The sequence below is a fragment of the Rhinolophus hipposideros genome, assembly GCF_964194185.1.
Source record: "Rhinolophus hipposideros genome assembly, chromosome: 1".
In the NCBI taxonomy this organism is placed as follows: Eukaryota; Metazoa; Chordata; class Mammalia; order Chiroptera; family Rhinolophidae; genus Rhinolophus; species Rhinolophus hipposideros.
Genome location: NC_138047.1, coordinates 76,689,837 through 76,714,641, shown reverse-complemented (window position 1 = coordinate 76,714,641; position 24,805 = coordinate 76,689,837). Strand labels below are relative to the sequence as shown.

General features: G+C 35.6%; 1 protein-coding gene across 1 annotated transcript in view; it reads left to right on the top strand.

Moving 5' to 3' along the window:
* Positions 1-22,823, top strand: part of SLC9B2 (solute carrier family 9 member B2) — a 40,104-nt gene extending 17,281 nt beyond the window's left edge. Inside the window, 10 exon segments of the mRNA XM_081057162.1 lie at positions 799-969; positions 3,942-4,084; positions 4,925-5,052; positions 6,246-6,421; positions 10,197-10,303; positions 12,097-12,246; positions 16,308-16,416; positions 19,181-19,317; positions 22,439-22,631; positions 22,634-22,823. Coding sequence (XP_080913288.1) covers positions 799-969; positions 3,942-4,084; positions 4,925-5,052; positions 6,246-6,421; positions 10,197-10,303; positions 12,097-12,246; positions 16,308-16,416; positions 19,181-19,317; positions 22,439-22,631; positions 22,634-22,695 — 1,376 coding nt within the window. The 3' untranslated portion in view covers positions 22,696-22,823.
* The last annotated feature ends 1,982 nt before the right edge of the window (positions 22,824-24,805 follow it).

The window sequence follows — 24,805 nt, the reverse complement described above, 5'->3', positions numbered from 1 at the left end:
TAGTGAGAGAGACAAATGTCAGTGGAGATTTAACTGTGTTGGTACTTTTTAAAGAATTGTTACTGTTTTTGTTAGTTCTTTGGTCACAAGTTTTATGTTTTAGGTGATCTGCCGAACTCTGTTTTTCCCATGAGACTTTCTGTTTTTAGTGTACAAATTCGTAGAACACAAGATTTTTAAATAGGGAAACATATTTCACTTTCTAACAGAAATGATTCCACCAAAGGGAATACTTTGGGCAGCAAGATAATTGTCCCAATGAAAGGTATGAGATGCCATAGTGAATGATGATTTAAAAAAAATAGGCACCTATGTGGGTAATTCTAAACAAACATTTACTATAGAAAAGAAACAATAATTATGTTTAATTCATGGTAGAACTAAAATACTGGAGTGTAATTTTTCAAGTATTCTCATGTTCCTGCAAAGAGGGTAAAGGAAGTAATTGTTTCTCTTTTAAATATTAACTAGTAATATATTTATGGTAAAATTATTTTTTTAAATAAGGAAATGTAAAAAATAAATTGAGATGCTAGTTCCTTCTGGCACGGTAAAAGGAGATGGACGGTGGGATTAGGAAGGGCACATTAGTGGATTCAAATCCACTGGCAATATCCTATTTCTTTAGATGGTTAGTAATTACCCAGTTGTCGTATTACTGATGTTCTTTTAAACTTACACATAGTTATAAGTATTTGTATGTGTATTCAATATTTATTTTTTAATTTTTTTTAGATTATATTAAAACCTGCATACGACCACCTATGGGTAGAAACTAATTTTCCTGGTTTATTTCAGTTACCATCATTGTTCTTCTGTGGGCTGTAGTTTGGTCAATTACTGGCAGTGAATGTCTTCCTGGAGGAAACCTATTTGGAATTATAATCCTTTTCTATTGTGCCATCATTGGAGGTAAACTTTTGGGACTCATTAAGTTACCTACACTGCCTCCTCTGCCTCCTCTTCTTGGTAAGTGCTAAACACTCCTATATTTTTTTCAGAGTAAATCATATTAATCATATTTTTAAAATAGTAGGTTGGAAAGCTTCTGGAGATATAGTGTTTCTTTATAAAAAAAAAAGTATAAAGTGTTTCTTCATAAACTATTTCTGTATTTTCTGTGCTAGAGCTAAAATTGATAAATTTTGAGTTTTGTGAGCCAGTTCTTAAACATGGCAACTTCAAAAATTAAATTTATATACTAAATAAATATATACTTACAACAATATAACTTGCATTAACCACAAAAGCAATAAATACTCAAAATTAGTCATGTTCTAATTATTTTACTACATTTCTCCTTATCTCTGCTCTTGAGATTATGGAAATATTATACAATGGTGTGCTGGTAGCATCATGTTGGTAGCTTAACATGGGCCATGGTGAAAGTATCTATAATACAGCATCAGCAAATGCTACAAGTCAGGGCATGATATATTGAAATTACATTACTGACAAATGAATGAAGTACCAAGAAGTGTTTTCATTGTTTCATTTTTATATTATTCATTAACATTAACATAAACAAAAATATCAACCAACATTCATGGTGACACCATATTTGCTCATTAGTGATGTAACTTCTAATTTTTTTTTCGATAAGGATTTGCTACAAAATAACGTGGGAATTGATGAAATAAGATTGACCAGGTATTGATAATTTTTGCATATTTAACCTACTTCGATAATACAAATTAAGAGGAAAAAAAAGAATATTTAACAAAGAAGGTGTTCTTTCTTCCACAACCAAGGGAGAAGCCCTTGTGGGCTTACAGACAAGAAGGGGACACCTGCCAAATCACAATCAGGTAGCCACATCAACTCAGACCATTGACAAAAGAAACAGTGTCCCAGATAAATTGTTTTCACATTCATTTTGGGAATAAAAATGCTCCCTTGTCTTCCCTAAAACTCCTGAAGAAACTGTTAATATATTTTTGAGTTCTTATAAGATTATTATTATTCCTTTTGATTTCAGGTAATTATATGCTATAATCATTGTAGGACTGCTTTAGATCCACATTTTAAGTTTCAATACATTACTATTGTCATATTAATGAAATGTAAGCTTACTGCAGCATTTTTGGCTAACAATTCATCAATGTCTATAAAAATGATATACACCTGTTCTCTGGAGCCTAGCATTTCCTCTGCTAGGAATTATCCTGTGTATATTCTTGCACAAACCTACAAATATGTAAGGTCCATATGAACAGGGACCATGTTGGTCTAACTCAGCTCTGTATTACCAAGGTATCATACCAATCTGGCCTGTCTGGCACTTAATAAATACTTGATATGTGAACTGGTCCATTATAGGTCAAAAAAAATTATGGTATTTCCAAGCAATGAGATACTATTGCAAGTGTTCAAAAGTATAAGGCAAATATATATGTGCTTCATTGGGAATATATCCAGGATATATGGTTAAGTGGGAAAAGAACCAATTGCACACTGGTATGTAAATATGCTCCCATTTGTATGGGACACAAAACAGCACGCAGACACAGACACACACACACAGGCTTGCTTAAATAGATAGAGAAACTTCCTGGAAGGGCACAGAAAACCCTTCACAATGGCAACCTTTGGGGAATGAAGATGGAACGTTGCATTTGGGGCAGGGCATGTAGTTGTTACTTTACCCTTGTCTGTAATGTTTTAATTTTACCATGAGTATATACTATTATTATCATTATTCTTTTAAAAACAGCTACTATAGGCTAGCTCATACTTTCAAAAATTCTTGAAAGACCATGACTGCAGACTTCAGAACTTTTAAGACCTTCTTCTAGATAAAATGGCGGTGATGAGAGATGCCTGGAAGTGATGCTTCCTTGCCTAATGGTGTCTGAAGCAAGTCACAAAAAGCTATGCTTGTAATTCGTCTCTAGTCTTGTAGCTTACATGTAAAGCACCCCCACTTTAGTAAATTTTAGTCATTTAATATGTGGTGCGGATAAGGACATGGTGCGAAGAGGGTCCTGCTAGGAAAGGGAGGGCAGAAGCCTCGCTGTGTCTGACAGAGAAATCTTCCCCGTTGTATGGGCATGTGATATCCACCATGGCAGAGTTCAGCTTCCTCAGTCACACTCCAAAAGTTAGCACGTGTCTCACCTTCTCTTCATGCATTGGAAGAAACTGCTGTGTCTCCCATAAACTTCTCTACTCCCCCAGCCCTGTGTTCATCGCCTTTCCCTTCTGGACCCCTCTGACTCAGCCGTCCTGTCTCAGCTTGTACAACGCCTCCTCATACTGCCATAAAATTGAGACTGTCAGTTTGTCTTGCTCCCCTAGAGGCTGAAAGCTGGCTGAGGTGTAATACCGAGTGTTTGTTCATTAAATCTCTAATACTTTCTACAGTGTCTCAAATACTGAAGGCATTTGGTAAGTGCCGAATGACTGAAAGAAGAGGCACCAGAGGACATGACAGAGCGATGTCCATTTCATCATAACTCATTGCTAAGCCTTTGTAGTAAACAGCTGATGTGTTTTTTATTAAATTATCTGCTTTAAAGGTTAAAATAGAGCCCATGTAGGTATTGATTGATATTTCAGATAATCTGACGTAGCAAATAATTTCAGGAGCTATTTGCTATTTGCACACAAAGGGATGACTGAATTGGGATTTTTATTACAGCATTTTATATTTAGAATTTGATCACACCTTTTATCCAAATACTGCCTTCTGTTTCTCTCTTTCCAGGTCAGTTACTCGAATCTATCATTTTTGTCTACACATTAAAACCTTTTCTTAGCTCCTTTCATTTATCGTATTGTTGTAATTTTTAAATTAAAGTTTAACGTAATTTTATCTAGTGACTAAACATAAAGGAAGTGGTCCTGAGATTATAAGATAGTTTCTTTCACATCTAAGGTGCTGAAAAATATTTTCTGTATTTGAAAACTAACTAAAGCGTTGTTTGACTTCTCCATTCTAGGCATGCTCCTTGCTGGGTTTCTCCTCAGAAATATCCCTGTCATCAGTGATAATGTACAGATCAGGCACAAGTGGTCCTCCTCTTTGAGAAGCATAGCCTTGTCTGTCATATTGGTTCGTGCTGGCCTTGGGCTTGATTCAAAGGTATTGAATTGTACACTTTTAACTATGGACTGGGGATTTTGTTCCTCCAATACTACAAGTATTTAGAATCACTGAGCTTTAGGAAATGGATGTGGACACTTTGTTTGGCATTCTCAAGAAGAGAATGCAATTTATTTCATGCAGCACTATCCCCGGAAGATGTTCCCATATTCTTTCTTGGAGAAAAGTGGAGTTAGTGTCTGTCAAGGACAGCACCAAGTATAATGGCTCCTCCTTTCTCTGACAGAGATATAGGCCGCATTTATAATAACGGTGGTGAGAGAGAAGACATGATATTTTTGGTGTGCAAAGCCCTATACAAGTGTTCAGGGCTAACTATACTGGCTCAGGAAACTGCCTAGTCTATAGAATGAGTCTCAAGTTGCTTTCTTGAAATGCTTTTATTCATGTATGTTTTTGAATGTGGGAATGAATGTTCTTGGGGATGAAGGTCTTTAACTTCGGTTCATTCTGGGCCCAGAGATTATACATGGAGCTAACACCGAGAGGGTTAGACCAACTAATGTGGAGATTATACGCAGCTTGCCTGGATTCAAACCTAGCTCCACAATTCACCAATTTCATGATCTTGGGCACATGATTTTAACTTATGCCTTTTCAGATGAGGACATCTAAAAAATGGTGGTAATAATATTACCTATGTCATAGGGTTGCTATGAGAACTAAATAAGTTATCTCTAAAACTTAGAATACTGAAATGTTCGTTAAATAAAATTCATGATGACCTACACGTGGTCTGAATACTGAAGAAAAAGCATTTAATGTCATTTTCTTTGCATATCTTTAGATTATTTTAGTATGTCTATTTTTCTATTTCAGGCTCTGAAGAAACTGAAGGGTGTTTGTGTACGGTTATCCATGGGTCCTTGTCTTGTAGAGGCTTGTACATCTGCTCTTCTTGCCCACTTCCTAATGGGTTTACCGTGGCAGTGGGCATTTATACTGGGGTAATGGATTTTTCTTGTCCTATGGAAATGTGCTAGGACTTTTTCTGCTTCTGTACAGGAGAATACATAATGACATTTTCTTAAGGACATCAATAAACACAACGTGGATATTCCAGCATAATATTATAACTGTTGATATTCCAGCATATAAATATTATAACTTCAAAATATAGTATACTTCTTTGTTGGTGCTAAGTTTTACAGAGGTTATAACAATTTAAACTATTGAGGAAGTAGTTGACTTTAACCAACACCTGATTCCATGCTGGTGAGAGAGCTGCGGGATCTCACTTCATAGTCTGCACGAAAGACGATAAATACATCAGCAGTGATCAACACCTGACATTCTTTTCTTCCTTCTTCTGTCACCAGACTATTGTGATTAGATGGTGCTGTCTCCCTCCCACTGTTAGTTCTTCTAATGCTTAAGGGCCCTGAGAGGTAAATAAATACAAAAGTACTTAGTGAGAATTTAGTACTAGTAAGTAGGCAAGAAGTAAGTTCTTCTCATGGTTAAGACTCTGGAGCAATACTCCCTGGACTCAAATCCCAGCTCTCTGACTTCTCAGTATGTGATCTTTGGCAAAGTATCTAATCCCTGTGCCTCTGCGTCCTCATTTGCAAAATGGAGATAATGATTGTAGCTACATCATAGGTTTGCTGTGAGGATTGAATTACTTAATATATGTAAAGTGATTAAAGTGGCGTTTGGCACATAGTAAGCATTATAAAAACAGCTTCTGCTGTTACCACTGCTGCTATTATTAGCATCAATGTCACTGCATGGTCGCTTTCCCCTTCTAATCTGTTGTCTTATTTTACATACCAAGTCCTGATAGAAGGATTCCAATTCAAAAATCCATGGCCATGTTTTTTAAACCTCATGCCACAAAAGTTTTGTTTTTTTAAAAAAGATGGATTCCTGGGACCTAACCCCATTAGGTCTTCTAGGCCACTCATAAATATATCTTAGGCAACCAAAGTGTTTCCAGTTCAGGCCACACTTAGAAAAAGTGTTCCGTCGGACTTGTGTGTGTGTGTGTGTGTGTTTCTGATTTGGTGGATCACCGCCATTTGAAAGACTAGTTCTCTAAAGTGTAACCTCTAAGAGAGTAGAGGGTATTACAATTTCAATAATAATGATGACGACGAGTAAGATACTATCATAAACGTTTAAAGTGCTGCCTGCTTAGTTTTGTCTTAGGTGCTGTCTCTCCAGCTGTCGTGGTGCCTTCCATGCTCCTTTTGCAGGGAGGAGGCTATGGTGTTGAAAAAGGTGTCCCGACCTTACTCATGGCTGCTGGCAGTTTTGATGACATTCTGGCCATCACTGGCTTCAACACATGCTTGGGCATGGCCTTTTCCACAGGTAAACTGATCAGTTCACAATGTGCTGTTCTCTCAAGTTCTAGAGACATAGATTGTGATGATATAAGCATGGGATGTTTGCTTGATGATTGATCATGGCAAATTAAAATAATGAAAGCAACTCCAAGAGTTAGTTCTGTACCAAAGGAGGAATCGCTAGCTTCCTATCTTGACTCTCTTCACCCACTAGACACAGGCTGCTCAAGTAGTATGGGAAGTACATTAAGAGTGGATGCAAAGTAGCAGAGTTTAAGGGACAACACTTTCTGCATGGAACTATCTGGGAAAGTTTAATCTTGGAGACTTCATACAAGGGACGAGTAGGTTTTTCAGTGAGCACAAATGACAGAGAGCAGTCCAAGTGGAAGGAACGATTTCTGTTCCCTCATCTTTAACATTTTATGGGTAATAACAACAATGATTTTAATGAGTGTCTTATTAATACTTAAGTACCTGATGTGGATTTGTTTTGTTTTAAGTAGTAATGAAAGAGGAAGGCATTTTTTTCTTTCACTATTATTCAGCACCTTTACTGTGCTTTGGCAGAACACAGGTTTAAGTTCATTTTTTAATCTGTGTCCAAGAGTGGAAGATAAGATTTGCGATTTCATATTATTTACAAACTGTAATGATAGCCTAAATTTAATTTCAGATTATTTAGTGGGAACACTCCTTAGAAAGTTATGTATTCTCTCTCCACCCCCCTCTAGTTATTGTGGTGACATAGAATTAATCCCTGGTCATTCACAAAAGGTGAAAGCATTCACACAACACTCTACAAAGTGGGCAAGAAAAGGTTTTATTAAAGTTAGGAGGAGAGAAATACTGGCAAACTCGTTTGCCAGGGTACTGCCTGATAGACAGCTGCACTTAACTTCAGGTTAGCTTTTTCTTATATACGAAAGGGGGAGTCAGTCAGGCAGGTTTGAGGGCTGACATCGCTACCTGGGGTCTGGTCTGTTTGGAGACGATGTTAGCCAGACTCTGGACATGGACTCAGCCATTGTGGCCTGGGACTTTAATGCACCACCAATAAGTACTGCAAGGGAGTTGTAAATTGGATTCCAGTGTCCGGACACCTGAAGATTAAGAAATTGCTCTTTCCCAGGTTAGGATGTTGTTAATTAAAGAGGTATGGGTAGCCTTGAGAAAGGGAACAGAGTTCTTCAGTTAATCAGTGAGGGGATAAACAAAGGGAAAACAAATGAATATCAGGATGGATCAAACTTCAAACAAACTAAGCCTAATTACAGGTGGCTAGATAGCGAGCTATATGGTGAGTTAAACTGCAAACTACCAGCTAAGTCTAACTGCGTTATTGATTCCCTGAATTTCACCCTTACAGTTATCTTACCATGTTGTGATTACATGGTTTATACTGATGACCTAGACCCTTACATCATCCCGTTGTCCCAGTTGCCTTACATCCAGTCCCTGCCGTGTCTCATTGGTAAATTAATCTGATCAAAACACAGCTTTCATAATGTTACCTTCTTGTTTAAGAACCAATGAGGATTCCCTATTACCTATTACCTCAAATCTACACTCTCTTCTTTATTTTAACTCTGTTTGTACCTATCCAAATTTATGTTCTCACTGCTTTCCTGGTATGTACCCTTAAAACAACGGTTCTCAGCCTCAGCTGCCCATCAGAATTATCTGGGAGGTTTTAAAACATATTCATATGTGGGCTCTGTCTTTGACCAATTAAATCAGAACCTTTGGGCATGGAAAACACTAGAATGTTGAAAATCAAATTTCAACTAAGTAAATTTGAAGATCTAATTGGCTTTATTAAGTGATTCATGAATTGGGCAGCATCCCATTTAAAAACTAGAAGGGCACTCAGCAAGGAACCTATTAACAAAAGTATAGAAAGGGTTATTTTTAGACTAAGATGTCTTTGTGTGTGTGTGTGTGTGTGTGTGTGAGAGAGAGAGAGAGAGAGAGAGAGAGAGAGAGAGAGAGAGAGAGAGACAAGGGTTTATATCATACAGATTGCCTCTTCTTTCTATGCGGGATGGCAAGGGCCCACATGACAGGAAATTCCAGGAAATTGTTGAACAAGAAATTCCAGACTGATTGGTTAAGATTGTATTGCTAAGAGAGGTTGGACATGCAATTAAATCAGGTGGTATGACAGGTTTTAGCACACCTGATACCATTTTGGTCCTATGAATGCCTCTTTAACTAGAGCAACAGAGTTTGCATTAGAATCACCGGGGAGAGGGAAGAGCAGGGTCAGGGAAGGCAGTGGGAAGGGTGTGCTTGAGATTTTATAATCTGGGGGGATGGAAGTAAATTATTTTCTGTGATATAACGTGTCATTATCACATACTTTTGACAGTCACAAATTGTCTAACAGTTGTCTGAACTAAATAAAATTACTACAAAGGAACGGTATTTTTCAATAAGAGAGATGATTAAAACTGTAGGAAAAGAAGAAAAACTGATTCCCCCCTACCAACTTTAGGTTCATTGGCTGGGGTCCCTTAGAGTCAGATTAACTAGAGAAAAACAGTTTATTATCATGTGTATTATGCTTACTCATGGGAATATTCAGTGATGAGTAACTCAAAGAATTGGTTAGAATTTGAGCTTATGTGGCATTTTGGCAAAGAACAGTAATTTTCTAGAGAATTACCAAAGGACTTTGAGCTTTAAGGGCAGCAAATTGTGGAAAGGCAAATATGTATATGAGGATACTAATGATCGGTAAGGGCTGGTGTTAGCAAAAATTGTGATGTAGATTCCTCTGGTGCTATCTCTGAGCTGATGAGGGTCCCTCGTTGTCTCAGTGGTTAACTTTCATCCTTCCTGGTAGAGAGGAGAGAAGGACACCCTTACAGATTTATATCCACCTTTTAAGCAAAAAGAGGGAGTGCAGGTAGCTTTTCGTGTATCTGTTTCTTCTCAGTTTGCCTTCAGCTCAAAATAATCCTTATGCCAAAGCAGCATACTTTGGGGTAGCATATTCTGTATCCTTCACTACAATAACAAGAAACCACAAGAACTCCTCAGTATGTGAAGAAGGGCTTTATGTGTTGATCAATTTTAATATAATTTTCTGCACAATGTGCTAAAAAGAGCTTTTTATTTAAAGTTGCTGAAATCTTCTATGCTAGGGAGGAAAATACAGGTTCTAACTTATTTCTATTTTATGATACATATTTCAAAGAAGCTAAACACCTGGGAAAAAAATGTCTTCTAAGAGCAATTTCAAAAATAATTTCCTTACAGGTTTACTTTTAGAAAAAACATTTGAGAAGGGGTTAGTCCCCTATACTCACTGTGCTAAGAAAAGAATCTTGATTTTAATTGCCACATTCTTAAATGACTGTAATTCTATACATATCAGAGCTACAAAAATAAGTGTATGTTTATTATTTAAAAATCAGGCTCTTAAATGGCAGTTGGAAAACTATATCTGTCTACTCACCCAGCCTATGCATATAATATAGCCGAACAAATGAGTAAAGTCATGAATTTTACTTTTTGTATTTTCTTAGGCCCTTTAAGTAAATTTTTATGGAAGTAGATGTACAAAAAGTATACAAATCATAGCTTATGCCTATTTTGAAATTTATTTCCCATATATGCCTGCCTTTCTAATAAGAGAGGTCTGTTAGACATTTTAAATCACATATATTTAAGAATGTGTGAAAGCAGAAAAGATCTATAAACTTTTCTTTCAATGTAATTTGATGATTCACGTCATCTGCTTATTTACGGATTTAGAGTTTTATCTGAAGTTTTTCTTTTTATGTGTTTTTAAGGCTCCACAGTTTTTAATGTCCTCAGAGGAGTTTTGGAGGTGGTAACTGGTGTCGCAACTGGATCTCTTCTTGGATTTTTTATTCAGTACTTTCCAAGCAGTGACCAGGTAAAAGGAATAATCTATGAGGAAGCTGTGCTCTAAAATGTCATTGGAGAAACATCTGGAACACTTCCCTCAAAGCCGAGGTGAAGGATGAGCCTTAGAAAATGGCCCCCATTTTCAAACTACTTACTGTTTTATCAGTGCTGTCCATGAGATTTATGAAGAGGACTAAATGTATAAGATTTTAATGCAATCCTGAATTTATTTTCTCTAGCTTATATTCTGTACATTTCATATTTTACTGTAAAACAAATAACATCAATTCCAAAATGATACGATATGCAAGTTCTTAATTTTTTAAATTAATTTATTTTTATTTTATTATTTTTATTTATTATTCATAATACTCAATTAAACCAAGATATAAAATGGCTTTTCAAACCTCTTTTTCAGTATAAAAATACCTTAGATTCTACTACTATCAAAGATAGACCCTACCATTTCATTATAATATAGCCCAATATTTCTAACCCAGGAGATCAGAAAGTTCTTTACTGTACACAGTGATTTCTTAATGAGAAACAAATGTTTTGTTCGTTTCCCTTACCTTCCTAAATCTGTTACAATAGATAAACATAAAAATCTTTTTTTTTTTTCCTGTAAGAATTGCATTTTGAAGATTTCGGAGTATTTTGAACAGGATTAGAAATTCAATTATAGTAGAACCTTAAGTAAGAAAATTAATATTTCCATTATCGGTATGTTTATTTGAATTTTCATTGTGCTCTAAAAAATGCGAAGTAAAATTGTCTGCAAACGAGTTTTTGAATGCATAAAAGAAAATGACAGGATTTTTTTTAAAAATTACACAACCAAGTAAAGGGGAAAATGATGACTCGCATTGGTGGCTTCCTGTGTACAAAACGCTGTGGTGCCGCTGTGTTCAGTGCAGCAGCTGCTAGCTACACGTGGCTGTAACAGACAGAACATACCCATAGACCGTGCAGAGAAGGACGTTCTACTGGAAAGCACTGGTCTAGTGCAGTCCACATAATAACCCCTGATAGAAGTGCTATTCATATGACCGTTTTACTGTTAAGGAAATCAAAGATGAGGGAGTTTTTTAAACAAGGACACATAGCTACACTGCGGTGGAGCTGGGAATGAATTCAGTTAATTCACCTCCAGAGCCCGCATGCCTCCATGTCAAGCACTTTTAAAGACTTTCCTGCCTTCTCAAATAATCAAGAAGTGTAAAAGGCTGAACAGGGAAAAGTAAAGGGAGAGGGGCACAGATTTCATAGATTTTAAAAATCAACAACAACAAAACAATCTACTCATTCTATAGCCTCTTAAAACTTCTTGGTATTCAAGGACTTAGGGGAAAAACACGCAAGAAAGCATCACATTAAAGAGTAAACAGAGAGCCTAAAAATAATAGAGATATCATATCTTTAACCTTCACAAAATGCCAAAATGTAACAGGGAGGAGGAAATAAAGCCTCAAGAGACTAAATAACATGTCACACATATGCCAGTGACATAAAACAGCTAGAATTTTAACCCTGTCTGGCTCCAAAGCTCATGTGTTTTTTTCTGCTATTCCATTCAGCCCTGTGAAATTCTGCCTTGATAATTGCAGAGGAAGCCAACTCTTATTCCTGAGAGAGGAACCAAATTCGTACATGTGCCAACTCTACTTTTGTTAAGGAAAGGAAAGGAAATGTTATATCATGCATTTTTGTGCATGGATACACACATTTTTATTTTCCACTGAGTCCTAAAGATGGAAAAATCAGTAATTAAAAATAAATTATATGAAATAATTGAGTTAATCAACCTTTTTTCTCCTCAAGGACAAACTTGTGTGGAAGAGAGCATTCCTCGTTTTGGGGCTCTCTGTGCTAGCAGTGTTCAGCAGCGTGTATTTCGGTTTCCCTGGGTCAGGAGGACTGTGTACATTGGTCATGGCTTTCCTTGCAGGCCTGGGATGGAGCAGCAAAAAGGTGAATTTCATTTTAAGTTCTTCTCATGACTATTTTCTGATCAGATTAGTTTTCTCTTTGCAGATAATTTCTTAACATCAAATTAACAAAATGATTTAATCATAAAAGCTGTTTTCTATGCATATACAAATGTATGCCCCAAAGAACACATGCACGTTCTTTTTTCTCCTTACATGCCAATCTATAACTTGAAGTCTTATAATATATCATGGTAATGTTTCCAAGATGCCTTCCTTATTCTTTGTAAGGGCTACAGAATATTACATTGTATCACTGTACTGTATTAAACCAGTCCCTTACTAACAAACATTTAGATTGTTTCTAGTTTTCTGCTAAACAAAAAGTGCTTCAATAAAATATCCTATATATACCATATTTCATAAACTCTAAGACTCTATCAGGTCTAAGAAGCACCATTTTACGTGCCACCAAGAAAGAAAAGAATGCTGCCAATTCAACTATAACATGACACCTTAGTTTCAGAAATGTTTAAATGTGAAAAAAATGTGTATCTTAAAATCAACAAAATGTAGCATATCTTTTGAATTTATAGGATAAATTTCTATAAATAGGATTGCTCTATGAAAAAGTATGCACACTGAAACTTGATAGTATCAATTTGCCCTTTTTAAAAGGCTGTAACATGTGGATGCCTGGTCATGGCATTGTATACCAGAGGCTGGACATTAATGAATGCCAACTATAATTTTATGTGTATAATGTGATGGCTCGGTGTGAGGTCGGGGTGGTGGTGGATGGGGGGAGGGGAGTTCATGGTGTGAGGGATGTAAAAATAAAATAAAATAAAATAAAATAAAATAAAATAAAATAAAATAAAATAAAATAAAACAACAACAAAAAAGGCTGTAACAATTTATATTCCCACCAACAGTATGTGAGAAGATCTGTTTTTCTGAACTGAGAATTTTCAATCTTCAGATATTTTGCTGATCTGATAGGTAAAAAATATGTGTCATTATTGATCTGATTTGCATTTTTTATGAGTGAAGCTAATCATCTTTTCAGGTGTTTATTAGCCAGTTTGTTCAAAAGACTGTGCCTATTTTTTGTAAGATTTTGGTTTTTCTTACTGATTTTCAAGATCACTAAGAGTACTGATTTTCTTAATACATATTATGGAAACTAGCTAGTTGCCATTTATTTATTTTTATTTCAAGACCCATTTTTATAGATTTGAATTTGACAGGATCAGATGCTGTTCCATTTCATGAAGAAATTAGATGTAGGTGACCTAAACTAAATGCAGATATATTATTTTGGAAAACCTGAAGACAGCTGTTCAAATTAAGCTTAAAATAATGCCATGTTGAAACATATGTGAAGGTTATAAATCTTGAGCTTAAATACATAATCATTTTCAACTAAATGACCTCTGCAGAGATCTGCTAGAGACAGAATGTCATTGTGGGTAAATAGCATTCATGTAGAAGGCTTTCACTCTGTAAGGGTGTGATATAAAGTTAGGACAAGCATAACTGTGACTCATCTTGCTTCAAAAGAGGATGGATTGGTAGGAGCTGCTGGGAGCCTTGTGTAGAGAAGGATATTGAGGCCACAGGAAAATGGGCTGAGATGGATTGGGCTTTGAGAGAAAGGAGAGAGTCCTTTTGAACTCTGTTTTAGATACTTCATGGGCACCCGGGTTTGCTGCCTCATTAAGAGATTTGACTCTAAGGCTTATTTCAGGCCTACTTTTTTTTTTCAGCAGCACCTATAGTATTAAATTCTACTTTCCGATTTTAAGTAAACTTACATCTGATAAGAACAAAGCTAACACTATTTATAAATAAATGTCCTAGTGTAAATTGGGTACTCTCATCATCCTTCCTCTCTCATAAGCATTTGCTGTTACCGGGACATTTGTTTTTCCAGGGCTTTACTTGTAGGCTGAGGCAAGATTATCACACATCAAGATGATCACACATTATAACACTCTGGTCTGTCTTCTTTGGTCTAATCGTAGCTCGGGACCAAGGGCTCTGCTGCCTCCCTCATTTCTCTCTGAGGACTCTGCTGCTGTCTCCCAGCCTAGCCTGCGCTGCTGACAAATGCACCCTGCTTTCTGAAGCACTCTGATCTGCTCCTTTGACCCAGGACCAAGGCCACAGTTTTCACTTAGTGAAGGGATGCTTTGGCATTGCACTGTGACCCCTTGTCCTACATCTGGGAAGTTTGCCCAGCATTAGCATTGTATAAACTAACCCTTAACTTCTTAACGGTAACCTTTTTCCAGCATTTAAAAAAATAAATTGCTAAAGAGAATATTTTTTTAAATAAAGTTGAATTTATTTCTGAGATTGAAAGTAGTATATGCTTATCACAGAACTTTAAGAAAATTTTAAGTCAGAAATAGAAGAAAAGAAAAAAAATATTTGTAATTCTTCCACCTAAAGCCAACAGTTCTGTAAACTATTTAAATATTTTGGTTTATTTTATTTCATTTATTCAACTGGAAAATTCTCAAATATGCTTGGAGTCAGTTTCTTCAAATTGAATTTTACAAGTAAATTCTTTCTGTTGTCACCTCTTTAAAAATCTTCAAACATTACAATCAGCTCATTATATTATATGGATAATATATTACATGGATAAAAACAGGGAAGGAAACTAACAAATTTTTATTGCCACTCTGTATGGCCCTGTGCTAGGCACTAAGTGGATATTCTCATTTATTTTAACAACAACAAAAAAACCTTTGAAAAAGTATTACTATTTTCATTTTATGGACACTATAACTTAGAAATACTTAAATTACATGTTCAAGGTCATAAAATTAAAAAGTGGCACTGAAATTTAAGCTCAGATTTACCTGACTCTAAAGTGACTTGACTACCCTATAATAAATACAGCTGTAACATTATTGTGCAGGGCACATTTTTATATTTTGACATCTGTTTGAGTACATACCAAGTGTATTAAAAATATACTTCTAAACTTTGCAATTTAAAAGTAAGTCTCTAAATTAATAAGTTATAGGATAAAAAAAAAACAGTGCAAAAAACCCATATCATTTGAAATACAGCATAAAAGTAGTTTTAGCAAGGGGCTATGAGCCCTGAGAGGCAACAGAGAAAAAAGGACACTTTGATCACTTCTGATTACACTGTTCTTCAGAAAAACTGTGGGTTATATAGAAAAGATTGTTATAAACCAAGCAAAGCATCTTTGCCTGCATTTGTCAGAATTTTGCCTGAATTGCCTGCAGCCCTGCTAATTACAGAGAAGATCATTGTAACCCCACAACCCAGAGAGAAAACTAGGAACATTTTTTTCATAATTTACCTCTGGTTACTCTCCTATGTATTCCTCTTTACAACACACACACACACACACACACACACACACACACACACACACCCCATAAGTTTTTTTTAACCATTCCCCTATAGCTATCTATTAGGTTACTTCTAATCTCTGGTATTTTTAATTATGCTGAAATCCAATGTCTGATTTCTTTAGGCATGTTCCTAACAATGAAATATTGGGGTCAAATAATGTAAACATTTTCATGTATTTAGCCGCTAACAGTATGGCTAAAGATGAAAAACAATAATATTTTAAGCCAGTGATTCCCAAAGTGTGGTTCCCAGCCCAGCAGCATTAGCATCACCTGGGAACTTGTTAACAAGTGCAAATTCTCATGCCCACTGTGTCTGCCTAAATCAGAAATGTGGGGATGGGGCCCAGAAATCTAAGAAGACTTCCAGGTGATTCTGATGCATGCTAAAGTTTGAGAAACACAACTCTAAGCTGGTAAGTTTGTAATGAGAGAGGCACCTCATATATTAGTGGCAGAAAAGTAAATGGATATAACTCCATTATTTCTAACTGTGTTAGAAATATCTTTATGCAATTTTTTTGCTCTTTTCTAGCTAACATCTTATTTAGTGATGTCACAGAAATAAATCCTATCTGAGGTCAAATTGACTCAAATTTCAAATTACTAAATTCTTAGAACTTGTAACTTTAGATAACAAAAATGTGTGTGTGTGTGTGTGTGTGTGTGTGTGTGTGTGTGTGTGTGTGTGTGTTTCTTTTAGGCAGAGGTTGAAAAAATTATTTCAGTTGCCTGGGACATCTTTCAGCCTCTTCTTTTTGGACTGATTGGAGCAGAGGTATCTATTGCATCTCTCAGACCAGAAACTGTAGGTAAGATTTTCAAAGTAGTACTTTTGCTCAAATCAACTCTTTTTATATTCAGTTGAAATATCTTTAGTAGGTATATGTTCAGTGGTTCCCATTGTCACAGTATATAAAAATAATGATTTAAGTATTTTAGACTAGTTGGTTAGGAAATAGTTTGTCAGTCTAAGTAAATTTTTATATCTTTTGTATTGTTCCTTGTAAAGCAAACTAATACTGCTTACTACTATCAAAAAATGTTGGCCTTAAAATTGTTTTTTTCCAACAATAAGAGGTTCATCTAGTTTTGTTCTGATCAAGGGCCAGAATTTTAAAGATAACTATAATATGTTCTATAATATGTACCCATGGAATAGAAATGTTTATTGGTTCATTCATTGTTTTATTCATTTATGCATTCAAAGCCATCATATTAAAACTCTTGATTCATAGCACTATACTTAAAGTTAATTTGCACATATATGCTCATTATTTCCTCCTTTCCTCTCATCACAATATTCTCTACCCATCCTAGGGATCCTTTCTCCTGCCCTCTCCTTCTATATCTCACACATAGATTCTTCCTTTTTCTATATATCTTTAAATATACTTGTCAGTTTTCTCCTCTTCAGAATTTAAATAGACTCCAATCTCTCCGATCCTAAAATAATATCCTTCCATTCTAATGCATACTACAACATGGATAAAACTTGAGGACGCTATACAAACTGAAATAAGCCAATCACAAAAAAATAAACATGTATGATTTCACTTATATGAGGTATCCAGAGTAGTCAAATTCATTGAGATAGAAAGTAGAATGGTGGTTGCCAGGGTTTTGGGAGAGAGGGCAATGGGGAATTGTTGTTTATAGGGTAGAGAGTTTCAGTATGGCAAGATGAAAAGTTCTGGAGATTAGTTGCACAAAAATATGAACTTTAACTTAATACTACTGAATTATATACTTAAAAATGGTTAAGATGGTAAATTTTGTTGTGTTATTTTATCACAATTAAAAATTATCCTTTCTTCATTTCACTGGTCCCCTCACCTACCACTCTACTTCTCTATTCCTCTTTTCAAACATTTCCGAAGAGGTAATCATATCCCTCTTTTCATTTCAACTCTTATTCCTTTATTCAATACATTTCAGTTCAGCTTCTGCCCCGTCACACAACCAGCCCTGCTTTGACCAACGTTATATTGCTAACTCTACTGAATACATATTAGTCTTTAATTTATTTGATCTCTCAGCAGCACTTGATGCTATTGACTTCTTTGAAACTCTTTTTACATTGAATCCTGAAACTTCATATTTTTCAATGCCTTTTGAGTCATTCTAGGCACTATATGTGGCTTAAATGTTTCTCTTCTTGTAAGTTTTTTCCAAAGCCTCTATGCTTCTCACTTTACATAACGTCTCTGAGCTTATCTACACTCAGTGGCTTCAATTATAAACTATATGCTTCCAAAATCTTTCTCTCTAAATCAATATATCCAATTGCTAGTTGTACAACACCATTTATAAGTCCCACAAAGCTTCAAACTCATTGTGCCTAAAACTTCATCATCATCCTCCCCCGAAACCTTCAATGTTCCCTCCTGGGAGTGGTATCATCTCTTGAATCCTGTACTTCAGGCAACAAATACTTTTGAAAATCTACCAACCTAGGAGAAATACCCTTCATTAAAAAGCCACAAAGTTTTTTCTATAAGGAAATCGTATTGCAGATTCAGAGTAGGTGCTCTAGCAATGTCTGTCTGGTGTTTTACAGCATTTTGAACTTGAGAAAGTTATTTATCCTTTATGAATTTCATTTTTTTTCAACTGTAAAGTGAAAAAAAATTACCCCACAGATTGTAAGGATTAAGTAAAGTAATGCACTTAAGGCTTAATAGAATATGGCACAGAGTAAACACCTAACAAATGTTACCTTTTAAAAAATCACCCTATTACTAGTCACCTTAGCTATGCCTTTCTCGGGTGCAGCAGCCCTTGTCGCAATCCCTTTTTTGCAAATCGGGATGAACTTATCTTTATCAGCAAAGAATTCTAAAGGATTGAATGTAGTACTGTACCCGTGAACCGGAGCTAATGGAAAGTCAGTGCACGCACCATGTTGAAACAGACGTGTACTACCAATGTTTATTTTGATTGGTCAGTGTCCAGCCAGCTCTGTTCTGATTGGCTGGTTGCCTCTATACTGGCTGGTAAATATTTTGAATATCACCTCTGGTCTTATACTCAGTAAAGAATTTTCAACCATTTTAAGGAAAATACTAATTTTCTCCTCTTCTTACTCTATTACAAGTATGTTTGTACTGCACTTACCTGCTACTATATTAATTTGTTGTTTGTGTTTCTGTCGTCCTCTAATTTTGAAGTCATAGAGGCAAAGCCTGTATGTACATTATATATTTTTGTGTACCTAATACCTAGTCCAAATTCTGTCGTGCATTGTTATCATTTAATAAGTTCTTACTGTATAGACACGTGGAAGAAAGTGTGATTTTTGCTTTAAAGTATAAGAAAATAACACTGAAATCTCCTTTGTAAAATTTAAATATATTTAATTAATTTCTCCTTTTAATCTAGGGAAAATAACCTCTTAAACAAATGGTCTGATTGATCCTTAATATTGATGTTTTGATGAATTATGCCTATTTTTGTCTTTTAAATTTTTTAATGGATTTGGATTATTGCTGTTGATGGTATTTTGAATCAATAACCATGAGGTTCAGTTTCTCCCCCAGTATTTTATTATGTCTAAAAATTGAGTATTTCTTACAGGCCTTAGTGTTGCCACCCTGGGCATTGCAGTATTGATACGAATTTTGACTACATTTCTGATGGTGTGTTTTGCTGGTTTTAACATAAAGGAAAAGATATTTATTTCTTTTGCATGGCTTCCGAAGGCCACAGTGCAGGTAATGATGGATAGATGGCTTAGCATTTTAACTTCTATTTCTGTATGATACCTTGAACTTTTGCAAAGAGGGCTTATTCAAATTTGGTGAAAGTAAGTAATTGAAATTTGACTTATGAAGAGTTTATACTAATCCACTTTTTAAAAGTTTCATTTTTGATATATTGACTCCTTAAATAGGACAGCTCACTTAAATTTATTTAGATCACCAGAGTACAACAATAATTACAGTAAATCCCCACATTACTAGAAAGCAGAATTAGCAGGAGGACAGAGTTTAAATTTTCATCAGTGAGAGCTCTCTAAATCCCCAGAAAGATATTTGTTAATTCTTTTCGTTTCAATATCTTCTAAGAAAAGAGTGAAACAGAAATAGCATGGCCCAACTTAGAATTTGGAAATACTTCAGTGTCAATATGATTGATGACCAGTTATGCTTGACCACAGTCTTTATATATAAAGTAGAAAGATGTATTGACAAACAACTCAAAAAATACTGATTTCCTAGATTATTAGTTGATACTACAATTTTCAAACTACCTGAACCTCCTGTCAAATGTCTCAATTGCATGACCCAAAATTTGTGCACTCTGATGAACAAGGTACTAACAGACAGGTGCTTGAAATTACTGACCACGAACTTGATAGAATGCCTATAATTGCTAATTAAATTAGAACTGTTACATTTATGATTTGTTGCAAATGTAATATATTCCTGATTGTATTGCCTAATTTCCAGACTAATTATAGCAAGTGAAATTTAACTGTTCCATCCCTGATTATTTTGCAGTTATTTAAGTACGCAAATTTCTATTTCATGAAATAAAAATTAAATGTTCTTAATTTAGGAAGTGTTGGGATGTATATGCTCTGTAACTATATGCTAGATTTTGTGTGGCCGTGGGCTTGGGCATTATTCCAGAGAAGCTTTTCGTTGCTGTTGTTGTTGGTTTCCATTAGAATTTCACAGATGTCTCAGACATAATAGCTAAGAATACTGTAAGGTTAATATAACACCACAAGCGAAATAGTTTCTCCCTCACAGTGTGTTCAGTTTCCATACTACTTCTGGTAACTTTAGTAGGTAAATATTAAAATAATCACTCTAGTAGCTTTGATATGAAAGATGTGTTTCTAAACTTTCCTGCTATTAAAGCAAATTTTAAAATAAGGAAAAATTATCTAGGAAATGTTGAATAATGCATGTTCTGTGAAGCAAGTATTGTATAGAATTTTCTTTTCCTCCTTTTTCCACTGCACAAGAAACAAGACTTCTCATATATTTTTTTCTACTGTGTTTCCCCGAAAATAAGATCTAGCCGGACAATCAGCTCTAATGCATCTTTTGGAGCAAAAATTAAAATAAGACTTATATGTTAGTTGTTTTCAAAACTATTTTGTTCATATAATACTATAACACATATAATACTATAAGGAATGTATTTTAAATCACAACTCAGAATACATAGAAACCCCAAAACATACACACATAAACACACAACAGGGAACTGAAAGAGAAATATACATTTGACCCCTGAACAACACAGGGGTTAGGGGCACTAACCCCTGCCCAGTCGAAAATCCATGTATAACTTTTGACTCCCCCAAGACTCAGTTGTCCCTCAGTATCCATGGGGAATTAGTTTCATAACCCCCTTTGGATACCAAAATCTGAGGATGTGCAAATCTAAAATGACATAGAACCGGGCATACAATCAGTCCTCAGCATCCACGGATTCCCACCTGGAAAATACTGTTTTCAATCCATAGTTATCGAATCCACAGATGCAAAACCCACAGATAGGGAAAGCCAACTGTATATTTACTGAAAAAAACCCATGTATATGTGGATCCGCACAGTTTAAACTTGTGTTGTGCAAGGGTCAACAATACATCATAATGTGGGCAGTTCTTACCAAGAATTCATGAAATGTTGAGTTAGTTACAGTAGCAGATAACCTGCAATAAAAGAACCCTCAATACAGGAACTAAATTCGATAGTTTCGTTTTTTTTTAATTTCTCACCAGCAGTCCAGCATGGGCGTTCCAGAGCTGGCAGGGTCACCACTATCCTCTGCATGTGCCTTCCACCCATGTGTCCAACTTTCACCATTTCTCATCCAGTGGGAAGTGGGGAAAGAATAAGGTACAAGTGTCCATTTATTTTCAGGGGGCAACCTACAAGTAGCATTTAACACTTCCACTCACCTCTCAGTGGCCAGAACTTAGATATATAGCTGCTTCTTGTTGCTAAGAAGGCTGAAAAAAAAAAAAAGTTTCTATTTGGACAGAAATGTGACCAGCTAAAACTCAGTTATATTATATTATAGAAGGGAAAAGGGACATTCAGATTTTGTGGGCAATTAGCAGTTTCTGCCATTGTGTCTCCTGCACAGTAATATTTTCTCTTCTGTTTCACCTAGAGGCAAACATTTTTGTGTTCTGTGGAATAAGGAGATGATTAATATATTGTTTTCCCATGTGCACTAATATTGCATTTTGCCTCTAAAAGAAAATGAGAATTTTTAGAAGACTTTCCAGTAGGTAAACTTTAAATGGAACATTTCACCAACTCCTGAGGCAAAGAGTTAACCAAATACCTAATAAGATTAACTTCAAGTTTTGAAGGTGCCTACCACTTTTCAAGTTTCATGATGTTTAACAATTAGTTTAAACTCCAAAGCAATACATATTCCTATGTATTTTCCTTTAAAACTTCACCATCTTCCAGTAAGTATCACTGCATTTTTTCATCTTGTTCTTTCTTAATTCCAAATTCCTAAAGTTAAAAGAATAAGATGACCAGCAACTTTCATCTTTCCTCAGGAGAAACTTAGTACATTGAATCATGTTATAGTTAATTAATATCATGAGTCTCTGTTTGCCTTGTGTTTTGAAATATATTTGCCTGATATTTTGTGACCTTACCTTATGCAAATAGGTGGGTACAGGGAGAGTTTAAAACAATCAAAACCAACTTCAGTATACTTTGAAAACAGACTAATAGAACTTTCTTAGTTGAGCAAAAGAACAAGCAATTTATTTTTGCAAATGATAAAATAATTAACCTTTTTTCTATGTGCTTGTCTTATATTTCCAACTTTACCTTTGAATTTTTATAGGCTGCAATAGGATCTGTGGCTTTGGACAGAGCAAGATCACGTGGAGAGAAACAGTTAGAAGAATATGGAATGGATGTGTTGACAGTAGCATTCTTGGCCATTCTCATCACAGCCCCCATTGGAAGTCTCCTTATTGGTTTGCTGGGCCCCAGGCTTCTCCAGAAAGCTGAACATCGAAATAAAGATGGAGAAGCTCAAGGAGAGACTTCTGTACAAGTTTAGAGGTGAAAAGAGAGAATGCTGATTATAATGGTTAGAAAGCTGTTACCAGAGACTACTTTTATCCAGATGACTATTGAAATATGTAATGTTTAAGCTTAACATGTAATAGTGTACCTATTCCTTCAAAGAGCATTTTTAGCCATTACTATTTCCATGTTTTCCTTTAAAATTTCACCATCTTCCAGTAAGTATCACTGCATGTCATACCTGATCTACCTTGTTTTTTCTTAATACACTTTCATCACGTATCTTAATTTGTATAGGGACATATACACTTTAATGTACTATCACAATTTAAAATTAACATACTAAAGATCCAGTTCAGAATCCTGTTCTGCTAGCCAACAGCTTGCTGTGATTTATTGTCATAGGGTCATTACTCATGATCACCTAGCCTCTCATGCCTTAAGTTGGTTTTGGCTTCTCTTTTCTATTTTGTTTTTAAAAAACCATAATGCAATTCCTCATCAGTTTCTACCCTCACTTTGCCTGTTTATCTGCCTTTTCTCCATTTCTGTCCCTCTTATTGTAACAGATTGATCCACCAAAATTTCAAAGTATCTTCATTGGTTCTTCTTGTGCCTATCTAGATGACAAAAGACCTCAGTGTGTCTCCAAGCGAGCTACACAGGCACTCATTTCAGGGGCCCATCTGAGTTTGCCTCCCCTAAGGAGTGCCCTGTCCAGCCGTTTCTTATTTGTTTCTTGTGACCCACAGCTTCAGGCTCTCCCTGTTCTCAAGGTGAGAAATAGCTCAATTTCAAATTTTTGTCAACCTCATGAATATCACATTAATTAGGGTAAGGTAAGCTGCTACTATAATAAACAAAAAATACAGCACTTAAGAAAATAGAAATTTACTTCCCCCTCATAAAACTGGCCAACTGGTTGATGCTGACAGGGCTAGTCTGCTCATGAGGTAACTCAGAGGCCCATGTCTTTTGTCTGGCGGTTCTGCCGCGCCCTAGCTTAGGACACGGCATGTCTCGTTTCTAGCACTCAGGAAGAAGGAAGAAAGGAAGTCCAAGGCAGGCAATATATTTTTAAGGAAGTGATATGGAAGTGGACACATGTCTCCCTCACATTCTGTTGGTGATGACCACGCCAGCTATGATGAGGCTGAGAAGCACATTCCCCTGGGGAAGGAAAGATCAGATTTGGGAGCCAGCGGTACTGTTATGTTGGGAGTTACCATCACTTAGGAGCATATTCATGTATTTTAACAAGGGCTTTCCAAAGATAGTACCTTTAACCAAAAGAGTGACTTCCGTGGCAGGAACTTCCTCCATTGTGACATGCCAGCAGAGAAGATACTAGAAGAAAGACTTATCTGCATAGGTAACACTTTTTCCCACTGATTCAACAGATTGTCTCTGCTTTTGTATATCACCCATAAGTTCTTCTTTACTCTAGGTCAACTCCTGCCTAGTTGCTAGAATAATCATGTTCAAATACAGTTCACAGCTTTTGTCATGTTGTTTATATACCCGAATCATTTATTACTTGTTATATCCCCTCTGAACTTTTTAACCTAGGATTCAAAGTTCTATCTAATCTTAAGTAGATATTAAATATGTATTAAATGAATGGATTTTTTCCCAATTTTTTTGTTGTTTTACTGGTTCATTTATTTTATTCTTTATATTCCACATATAAGTGAGATCACATGGTATTTTTCTTTCTCTGTCTGACTTATTTCGCTTAGCATAATACCCTCTAGTTCCATCCATGTTGTTGTGAATGGTAAGATTTCATTTTTTTAAGTGGCCGAGTAATATTATATTTATGTACCACTTCTTCTCTTGCCAATTATCTATTGATGGGCACTTAGGTTGCTTCCATACCTTGGTTATTATAAATAATGCTGCAATGAACATCAGGGTGCATGTATCTTTTCAAATTAATGTTTTGGATTTCTTCTGATAAACACCAAGAAGTGGAATTGCTGGTCAAAAGGTAGTTCTATTTTTAATTTTTTAATTTTTTAATTTTTAAGTTTTTGAGGAACCTCCATACTGTTTTTCATAGTGGCTGCAATTTGCAATCCCACCAACACTGCACCCAGGTTCCCATTTCTCCACAAACTTGCCAACACTTGTTGTTTGTTAATTTATGGATGTTGGCCAGTCTGACCGGTGTGAGGTT